General features: G+C 34.9%; 1 protein-coding gene across 1 annotated transcript; it reads right to left on the reverse strand.

Annotated features, from left to right (window-relative positions):
* Positions 1-5352: 5352 nt before the first annotated feature.
* LOC107288453 (olfactory receptor 2B6-like) lies at positions 5353-6282 on the reverse strand. The gene has a single exon (XM_015817074.2). The coding sequence runs from the start codon at positions 6280-6282 to the stop codon at positions 5353-5355; it is 930 nt and encodes a 309-aa protein (XP_015672560.2).
* Positions 6283-11570: the final 5288 nt, after the last annotated feature.

The raw sequence follows: 11570 nt of genomic DNA on the forward strand, positions 1-11570 counted from the left end.
TAAGAGCTAAGATGAAACATTCTGTTATCCCACAGGAGAGGGTTAAGTTCATTTGGGCCATGCATCTGTTGTAAGAGATCATCTTAGTTTCAGAAGCCATGTGGACTAGCATTTGAGGGGTAGTGATGAGTGTAAAGAATATATCCAACAAAGATAAGTTACCAATGAAAAAATACATTGCTGTGTGGAGACGGGAGTTGATCCAGACCAAGAAGATGATCAGGCTGTTTCCAAGAACAGTAATAAGAGACATAGTGAAAAATATCACTAAAAGGAATGGCCGCAATATGGGATAACTGGTAAAGCCTAGAAGAATGAATCCATTCACTGCAGTCTCATTCTGAGTCCACATTTCACCCACCAAACTTCACCTATATGATAATCACAACAAAAATTGATTTTTGTTCAATACTTGAGCTGATAAATAAATATTATTTTCCATTCCTATTTTGATTCTTCTGTGGATTCTGTAGTTTTGTCCTGGTATGTAAACTTTAATACAAGAACTGAGCTCAATATTTATGAATCTTATTGCAGAATAAATCATCTCATACAGATTTTGTACATTTGTAATGAAAATTTCACTATGTCAACAAAAATACTATTTACCAATCATGCTTGACAGAATCTAAACCTCATTCTTCACAGAAGGGTTTCTTTTTTTTCCATTTTTGTACCAAAAATGAAAGTTTTGTATCATTTATGGCTTATTTTCTGTATAAATGCATGCATTTTTCTATGATTTTATATCATTAAAGGAACTTTAAGCATTATACAATAGGTAGCATCTTTCCATTGGCAAACAAAATATGGCTAAACAATTTAAAGGTTTTATAGATCAACTACCTGATGACTGATCTGTGAAAGATGTTTAATATGCATGTTTCCTTCTCATTCAATTTATGGTTAGTGATGGGTATTATAGAATACATGTAAAGAAGCTCCACATATACAATTTGGATTCTCAGCTGAATTAATTTAAAACTTTGCAATAAGACCTTTCTTGAGGATAATATATGATGCTTTAGATTATTCATCTAATTTCTCAAGATAAGGAAAAGCTAGTTGCAGTGTGGGTCATAGGGTTATTGCTGTTTCTAGTCATTATTTTAGTTAAATTTCAAAATAAATATGGCAATAAATATGGCTTCTACTAACTTATTCTGTTAACCTAACTTCATGTCTTTTCTCCAGAATCTTGAAAGTATAATGAGTGTTTACTAATTTTTTTCCTTAGACTTCTAAAGAGAAAATAATAAAAATATTTAAAGTAATTGTATTAATTCATCATTCTTTTAGAAAATTCCTTAGGCATTATTTCTCTTAGGCAAATAAATATGTATGGTGAAAGTATATATATACACGTTTCAAAGAATAATTTCTTAGTACTTACAACTGAAAATAAAATGATTAATTTAAAACATCCTTCTGATCTTTAAGCTGAATCACCATAAAGAAAACTCTTGAAGTATCAGGGGATTTTATATTTGTAGATTATTATTCTATACACTTAACTGTATTCAAAACTCAGCCATTCTTGCAACATGATGCTTCATGGAAAAAATAAAACTCTATACATTTTTAATTAAATTGTTTAATTCAATGTTTGTGAACTGTCTTAAAAAATAAAACTTTTTGGCTTCCATTTTAATATAGCACAATGCTTTACAATGATTTAATATCCATTTTGGCTTAGCAATGTAAACTATAAGTTTTTCTTTGAAAATGTTTTCCCATATTTAAGGATTTGGTAAAGATTCATAATTCAAAGCTTTCAACATTCTTTAAGAAAGTAAAATTATATGGCATAAATCAAACAACACTGATGAATTATCTATTTCTGTTGTTATTATTTCATTAGTTTACTTTTTTTTTTGTTAATTTGTGGCTATGATTGGCCCTTCATTCATATAACCACATGTAGTTCCAAGTCCCACTTACCTTTTGTTCTAACCATTTAGAATGGTAACTGTAGCTTTACATCTGTCTGTCTGTCTGTCTGTCTGTCTGTCTGTCTGTCTGTCTGTCTATCTATCTATCTATCAACAACAGCACTGAAATAATTGGACAACTCTGCTTCTTAATCAGGTTGTGGAAATGAAATATGTTTCAGAGAAAGAACTAGATTAAAATGAAAAACTAACAAGGAGAAACACTTACTTTCTCTGAAGTATTCAAACCATTTCCCTTGAGATTTTCCAAGCCTATTAACTTTTTTATTCCTGAGGCTTACCTAAACAATAATTAATTTGAATCTCTAGGTTAAACAAACTAGAAGATTTTGTGCAACTATGCAAAAAAATAAATAAATGTTTATTTCTAAACATTTGAGTTGTGACAGTGGTAGTGGTCAGTGAGAAAGCTACTTATAGTGAGGAACATCTGCTTTAGCAACCATTTAGACATCACAGCAGTTTCTCCTGGGACTTGCTGTAGCCCAAGAATCTGCAACAAATAGGTGTTTGCTGCATATTGTTTAATGGGAGAAAATTATTGATTCAGAATTTTACCATATGTCTTAAAGGTTGGTTTTTTATTTTTTTATTTTTTACCATAGTTCTCAAAGGTGGCTTGTCTTACTTTTTATTTTGTTTTTCTAAAGTACTGTATATAAAAAATCCATCCAGTGAAAATATTTTGAGTATCTACTTTACTGCATTTTAAATGTACTGTAAACCATTTTCATGAAAATTGATCACAATGTGCCAAAAATTATTAATAAATTTGAAATAAATAATCTATTACCCCTAGCATAGAAGAGACCTCTCCATCAGCATAAATTGAGGACTTCCTTCCAAAATTAATAATGAAACAAAACACATTTTCAGAGACTGAGGTTTGAAAGTTTTGGCTTCTAATGAAAAGCTGATTAAAAAATTGTATAACTTTTTATTGAATCTGAAAATGGAAGACAAACAAGTGAAAGAAAGAAAGGTAATATGGGCAAAAAAAATTGGATATAATATATAATTAGAGAAATGGCAAAATCTTTGGGAAATAAACTATAAATTGACAATGGCAACTTCTTATAAAGAAAATGTATATAAAATGTTCTATAGATGGCATCTTTCATCTGTTAGATTAGCAAAAATGTTTAAAAATATGTCTAGTAAATGCTGGAAATGTAATCAAAATCCTGGTTCATATTATCACCTTTGGTGGACATGTTTTAAAGCAAAAAAAAAAAAGGACAAAAATACATACTTACAGTATGTCTATTAGTGGTACATTTTTGTCATTTGCCTATAATATGGATCATGCTGCCCTGAAATCTACTAAATCTACTAAAAGCACAGTTTTATAGGTACTATGGGTATATTTATTAGTTAAATGCTAATGAAAGAGGCATAGATCCAAAGGTGATCTTCTTACATTAAATCTGCATAGTCAGATTATTTTCTGCCTCTTGTGCAACTTCCTTGATAGATGCATCATGTGAATTTTATGGATTTTACTTTGAGATTCATTGGTTGGGCAATGACTTGCCATGGTGTTTTAATATGGGACCAATTATGATTTTGCCCCAGTGGTCTGAAAGACAACCAGAATCATCTATGAAGGTGAAAACAAATGTAAGGACTGAAGCCTACCATTCCATGTTGAACCTGAATAGTTCTGCTAACATGGAATAATTTCCTATTTCCATTTTTTATTAGAAAATTATGCTGGATAGCTTTCAGTTGAGTTTGTCACCAATATAATCCTAATCAATCCCTATATCCAGATCAGAGCAAGTATATGCAAACTAAATTCTGCTAGCAAAAAAGCTTGAACTTTATTTATGAAACATCAGAAAACTACAAAACGTATACACTGCCTTCAGTATGTGGTATTGTTATTAGTTTGCATTTGCCCTCTTTACCCTAAAGAAATCAGTTAGGAATTTCTGGACAAGGATGAAAGAGTCTATTCTTTATTGTCTGCTTGTCTGTTTCCACAAGGATATATAGTAACTGAGTTGGGAGCAAATGATATTATGCAAGCACTTTCCATAGTGGCTGAATAATCAAGCCATTTGATCTCTAAGTCAGGATCACTTTGAATTATATATGTAACCTCACTAATGAAGGTGAATATACATGTTCCAATATAATGTTGCAGGATCCAATCTGGATCAGTCACAAGGATCAGAGGTTTAGTCTTCCAAGCTTTTGGATTTGTGCTGGAGCCCATCTTCAGGGAACTTCTCTCTAGCAGAGTGTGTGTTTTTCTGTCTGGTATATATAGTTGTAACTGGCTCTTTAGATGTTGATTGGGGTGTGTCATTTAAGTCATTGCATTATATATGTAACCTAGCTAGATGTTATTTAGCTCAAATAACTTATTCCCCAAATATTCATATCTTAAATGGTGGTGCTCAAAAAGATCATACTGGTCACTTTATATCTTGGTCAAGCTCTACACTTTCAGCTATTGATTACTTTCCACACTAAAAAATATAGATTTAGAATTTAAATCCAGAATAGAGAGTTATCATTTATTTCTTATCCTTCGCTCTCTGTCTAGGATGCTGCCAATCATATTTGTCAAAGGAACTATTTTCCTGTAGTTAAAATAAAGTTAAAAACAAGAATTCCCTTGAATCAAACTCACCTTCTGATGCCTGCATAGATACAACCATGTAGTTTTCCAAGCACTGACATAAATGTGGATTGCCATTCCTTCTTCAAGGAAGTGTTGAATTGTTTATTCATTTCTAGCCTAAAGCTTTCAGTTGTTTTTGATGTCCCAGCACAATACTAACCAAATGTGTAGCTGTAATGTTTTTTTGAGGTCAGCCAATATCATCTACTGAAAGCTTTTCACTATAGAAGCAAAACTATTCACTACACTAGGACATGATGAAATATATTGTGGGAAGACTGATGAAGCCTAGAAGAATAAATCCATTTGCTGATGCTCAATTCTGAATCTACATTTTATCCACCTGAGTTTACTTACAATGAAAAGCACAACATAAAATTTAACCACTTTTTATAGTGTTCATTAAAAACTGGCAATATTCTTTAAAAAATTTTTTTTAACAATGTAATTATTGATGTAAAATATTAAATGTTCAAAGTTGTCTTATTTTACTAGAAGTACTATAATAATTTAGAAGGCAACCGTATAATTTAGAAGTATGTCAGTTACATAGTCATGTAGAGCTTTAGGAAAAGAACGATATATGCATCTCCAAATTTTGTACATTTCTTATATGATTCTAGAATTATGTATATAATAGTTTTTAAATGAATGCTTGCACAATTTATTAGCAAGAGCACAGAGTCAGAAAAGAATAAGTTTCACATATATATAAATTAAGTGGATTCATACACCAAGTATGCATTTTCATGTTCCCAAAAGGAAGGTTTAATTCACCTTTCCCATTACTTTAGCCAAGGCCTCTTTAACATCTTTGTTCCTCAGGCTGTAGATGACAGGGTTCAACATAGGAGATACCAAAGAATAGAAGACTGCAGCTTTCTTCTCTTGATCTGCAGAAAGGTCAGAATGGGGTTGCAAGTACGTGAAGCTGATAGTGCTGTAGAACAGCACAACAATGATGAGATGTGTGGCACAAGTAGAGAAAGCCCGTTGTTGCCCCTCAGGTGAATGCATATTGAAGATCACCCTGGCAATGTGGAGGTAGGAGAGCACTATAAAGCCAAGGGGCAGCATGAGGACAATTACACTCAGAGCAAAGATGAACACCTTCATTAAATAGGTGTCCATGCAAGCTAGTTGAAGCACAGCTGGTGCTTCACAAAAGAAATGGTTGATTTCATAAGGTCCACAGAAGGGAAAATTTATTGTGCACACTGTTAGTGCTGCAGCATTGAAGAAACCTCCAAACCAGCATATCCCAGCCATTTGTATGCACATTGGCATTCTCATGATGATGGGATATCGCAGTGGCCAGCATATGGCTACATAACGGTCATATGCCATAAGAGCTAAGATGAAACATTCTGTTATCCCACAGGAGAGGGTTAAGTTCATTTGGGCCATGCATCTGTTGTAAGAGATCATCTTAGTTTCAGAAGCCATGTGGACTAGCATTTGAGGGGTAGTGATGAGTGTAAAGAATATATCCAACAAAGATAAGTTACCAATGAAAAAATACATTGCTGTGTGGAGACGGGAGTTAATCCAGACCAAGAAGATGATCAGGCTGTTTCCAAGAACAGTAATAAGAGACATAGTGAAAAATATCACTAAAAGGAATGGTCGCAATATGGGATAACTAGTAAAGCCTAGAAGAATGAATCCATTCACTGCAGTCTCATTCTGAGTCCACATTTCACCCACCAAGCTTCACCTATATGATAATCACAACAAAAATTGATTTTTGTTCAATACTTGAGCTGATAAATAAATATTATTTTCCATTCCTATTTTGATTCTTCTGTGGATTCTGTAGTTTTGTCCTGATATGTAAACTTTAATACAAGAACTGAGCTCAATATTTATGAATCTTATTGCAGAATAAATCATCTCATACAGATTTTGTACATTTTTAATGAAAATTTCACTATGCCAACAGGAATACTATTTACCAATCATGCTTGACAGAATTTAAACCTCATTCTTCACAGAAGGGTTTCTTTTTTTTTTTTTTTTTGTACGAGGTTTTGTATCATTTATGGCTTATTTTCTGTGTAAATGCATGCATTTTTTATGATTTTATATCATTAAAGGAACTTTAAGCATTATACAACAGGTAATATCTTTCAATTGGCAATCAATAAAAAACAAAATATGGCTAAACAATTTAAAGGTTTTATAGATCAACTACCTGATGACTGATCTGTGAAAGATGTTTAATATGCATGCTTCCTTCTCATTCAATTTATGGTTAGTGATGGGTATTATACAATACATGTAAAGAAGCTCCATATATACAATTTGGATTCTCAGCTGAATTAATTTAAAATTTTGCAATAATACCTTTCTTGATGATGATGTATGATGCTTTAGATTATTAATCTAATTTCTCAAGATAAGGAAAAACTAGTTGCAGTGTGAGTCATAAGTTATTGCTGTTTCTAGTCATTACTTTAGTTACAATTTCAAAATAAATATGGCAATAAACATGCCTTCTACTAATTTATTCTGTTAACTTAACTTCATTTCTTTTCTCCAGAATCTTGAAAGTATAATGAGTGTTTACTAATTTGTTTTCTTAGACTTCCAAAGAGAAAATAATAAAAAATATTTAAAGTAATTGTATTAGCTCATCATTCTTTTAAAAAATGCCTTAGGCATTATTTCTCTGAGGCAAATAATTATGTTTGATGAAAAACAGATATGTATACACTTTTCAAAGAATTTTTTGTGCTTATAACAGAAAATAAAATGATTAATTTGAAGAAATTTGTGATATTTAAATTGAATCATAAAGCTGAAGAAAACTCTTGGAAGTATCAGGGGATTTTAGACTTGTAGCCTATTATTCTATACACTTAACTGTACTCAAAACTCAACCACTCTTGCAACATGATGCTTCATGGAAAAAATAAAACTCTATACATTTTAATGAAATTGTTTAATTCAATGTTTGTGAACTGTCTTAAAAACTAAAACTTTTTTTGCTACCTCTTAAATATAGCACAATGCTTTAAAATGATTTAATATCATTTTGGCTTAGTAATGTAAAGTATAAGTTATAGTTTTTCTTTATAAATGTTATCCCATATTTAAGGATTTGGTAAAACTTCATCATTCAAATATTCTTTAAAATTGCATGACATAAATCAATCAATATTTATGAGTTTTTGTTGTTCTTACTTATTTCATTAGTTTATTTATTTTCCTTTGTTAATTTGTGGCTATTTATTCATACAACCACATGTAGTTCCAAGTCCCACTTACCTTTTGTTCTAACCATTTAGAATGGTAACTGTAGCTTTACATCTTTGTCGGTTGGTTGGTCTGTCTGTCTGCCTGCCTGCCTGCCTGCCTGCCTGCCTGCCTGCCTGCCTGCCTGCCTGCCTGCCTGCCTGCCTGCGACGGATAGATAGATAGATAGATAGATAGATAGATAGATAGATAGATAGATAGATAGATAGATAGATAGATAGATAGATAGATAGATAGATAGATAGATAGATAGATAGATAGATAGATAGTATCTATCTATCTATCTATCTATCTATCTATCTATCTACAACAACACTGAAATAATTGGACAACTCTGCATCTTAATCAGGTTGTGGAAATGAAATATGTTTCAGAGAAAGAACTAGATTAAAATGAAAAACTAACAAGGAGAAACTCTTACTTTCTCTGAAGTATTCAAACCATTTCCCTTGAGATTTTCCAAGCCTATTAACTTTTTTATTCCTGAGGCTTACCTAAAGAACAATTAATTTGAATCTCTAGGTTAAACAAACTAGAAGATTTTCTGCAACTGTGCAAAAAAAGGAATTTATTTCTAAACCTTTGAGTTGTGACAGTGGTAGTGGTCAGTGAGAAAGCTACTTATAGTGAGGAACATCTGCTTTAGCAACCATTTAGACATCACAGCAGTTTCTCCTGAGATTTGCTGTAGCCCAAGAATCTGCAGCAAATAGGTGTTTGCTGCAGATTGTTTTATGAGAGAAAATTATTGATTCAGAATTTTACCATATGTCTTAAAGGTGGGGTTTGTTTTGTCTTTTTTATTTTGTTTTCCTAAAGTACTGTATCCAGTGGTGGGATTCAGCCAGTTTGCACAAGTTCGGCGGAACTGGTAACTAATTTTTTGTTGCCCAAGCCCAGAATGGACTTCCGGAAGTGGCATCCACACAGAGAACTGGTTATTCACATATTTGAATCCCACCACTGACTGTATCTATAAAAAATCCATTCAGTGAAAATATTTTGAGTATCTCCTTTACTGCATTTTAAATATATGGTAAACCATATACTGTAAATTAATCAGAATGTTCCATAAATTATTAATAAATTTAAAATAAATAATCTATTAACCCTAGCATAGAAGAGACCTCTCCATCAGCATAAATTGAGGACTTCCTTGCAAAATTAATAATGAAACAAGACACATTTTCAAAGATTGAGGTTTTAAAGTTTTATTTCTTGGTTATATGATCACATAACATTCCTTGTGATCTTGTTGAATTAATCATTATCAGCACATTTAATTGAATTTATATTTGAAAACAGTAGCATATGAAATACAAAGCAGCTTAAGACTTTACATTTAGTTGATTCCTAAAGTCATTTAAGAAATTCCTGGAAGATATGAAGCCAATTCATGATAACCAAAGAGTACCTCCAGCTTTAGATGTGGTTTGTGTATTCTTAATTTGGTGAGGGATGGCTGAGTGTGAATTCTTGACTACAAGCACTGGGTATCACCTGATGATGCTTTGATAACCATTTAAACCTGAAGGTGTTCAAGGAAAGTCCATATTTCCATTTCTCCCAGAGTTCATTCTGAGATTCAACACAAGATTTCTAGTTACTTAAAGAGTTGTAGGGAGCCATGGAGATGACCTTGGAGAAAGAAGACAGAAGCTGTTGAAGAAGAAGCATGAATTAACTTCAGGTGGACAAAAGAGTATATAAAACAGAGTCAAACTATCTCTCTCCCTTACTCCTCCTGATATGAGATGGAGGGAATGGAATATAGGTAGACTTGCAAGATACCATTTCTATACTATCTTCATTATAAGAAGCAGTATACCAGCCCAGTAGGCTGTAGCCAGTTTGAGACAAATTTCTTTGCTAATAATCAATGTCTAGTGTACAGGATTGTAAATGGCAGCTAAGTGGTCAAAGATCATTACTGCAAGCAGGAGGCATTCAATGCCCACAAAAGAAAAAAAAAAGTATGTCTGAAAAACACAGCTCATATAGGAAATGCTATTTTTCTCTGAGAGTAAATGAGCCAATATCTGGGGATAGTGTGCTTGTACAGCAAATGTCCAGAAAGGAGTGGTTCCCAGGGAAGAAATACATGGAGTTTTGGAGTTTCTGGTTCATCAATGTCATTATGATAATGAAAGTATCCATACCACAGTAAGAGATAAATGATGAAGAACCTATTAAAGATCAATAGATGGGTATCCTATAGATTTCTAAAGCCAAGTACCCATATTATGAACTCAGTCAGATCACTTTGATTTTGTATTTCCATATCTCAACATTTATTCCTATAAGGAATAAGAAAATCCATTTACAATGAAGAAATTTCTTGTTTTACAAATTTTATTAATTTTTCAAATAAACATATGGACAAATAATACAAATATGGTGCGTTTCATTAGAAAAACAAACACATAAAAAAGCCTACTCAGTAACTATTCAGAAATAACCAGTGGTCCCCCCCCCCTGCATCCACACTCCCTCAACCTTCCTACCTACTTCCCTCTTCCTTCCTCCCCCTCTTAACCACGACCTCTCCTCTTTCCTCCTTTCCAACTATCCTACACATCCCATCACCTTCTTTTCTACCACCTCGGATGCAGTTTAGGGGTACTAGCGGTCATTATAAGGGAGAGCCTATGCCCGAGGGAGACCACTGTGCCTCAGATAGACGGTGGAGAGTCCCTCCTTGTGAAGTGGGGGCAAGGGGTACAAGTGGGCCTGCTGATTATATACCTGGCCCCCTGCTATGTATCAATGGCCCTGCCTGAGCTGGCTGACGTAATAGCCGGGGTGGCAGTTGAGACCCCCAGACTTATAGTCATGGGGGATTTCAATCTGCCATCGGCGGGCGAAACATCGGTGGCAGCTCGGGAGTTCCTGGCTTCCATGATGGCCTTGGACCTGACCCAATTAGTTCATGCCCCCACCCACACGGGAGGACACACACTGGATCTAATTTTTGTCTCTGGCCAGTGGCAGAATGATTTGGAAATGGGGGAGGTGATTATAGAGCCCCTGTCATGGTCAGATCATTCACTCCTTAGGATGGACTTCCGGACCACTCCCCCCCACCGCAGGGAGACGGAACCACTTAAATGGTTCCGTCCCAGGCGCCTGATGGACCCGGAGAGGTTCCTGATGGAGCTTGGGCCATATCCGGAGGATCTAGTTCACGACTCGGCTGAAAATCTGGCGGCGGCCTGGGATGTGGCCGCTGCCGCAGCACTGGACCGAGTCGTGCCTTTCCGGCCTCTGACCCGGCGCAGATCTCAACTGGCTCCCTGGTTTACCGAGGAGCTGAGAGAGATGAAGCGCCGGAAAAGACGCCTAGAGAGCAGTTGGAGGGCTACCCGAACCGAATCCGACTGAGCACAGGCAAGGATGCATGTTAGATCCTACCTAGTGGCGATGAGGGTGGCGAGGTCTAACTATTACTCCACCCTCATTGTGTCATCAGATAATTGCCCAGCCACCCTCTTCAGGGTGACCCGCTCTCTCCTTCAGTTGAGGGGGGGGAAGGATCCCCTGGAGGGGAGGGCTGAGGACTTTGCCCAATATCTGTATGACAAAGTCGCTCGGATCCGAGAAGGCTTGGACTCTGACTGGGTGGCCCCGGGGGAGGAGACGGGAGCAGGTCTTGAGACTATTATATGGGAGGAGTTTGACTCTGTGGCTCCCGAGGACGTGGACAGGATCCTGGGGAGGCTGAATGCAAC

Source organism: Protobothrops mucrosquamatus, unplaced genomic scaffold (assembly GCF_001527695.2).
Source record: "Protobothrops mucrosquamatus isolate PMUCROS unplaced genomic scaffold, P.Mucros_1.0 scaffold550, whole genome shotgun sequence".
In the NCBI taxonomy this organism is placed as follows: Eukaryota; Metazoa; Chordata; class Lepidosauria; order Squamata; family Viperidae; genus Protobothrops; species Protobothrops mucrosquamatus.

Excerpts from the sequence above, each read along its gene's own strand:
- LOC107288453 (XM_015817074.2), bottom strand. The coding sequence starts at position 6,282 with ATGTGGACTCAGAATGAGACTGCAGTGAATGGATTCATTCTTCTAGGC.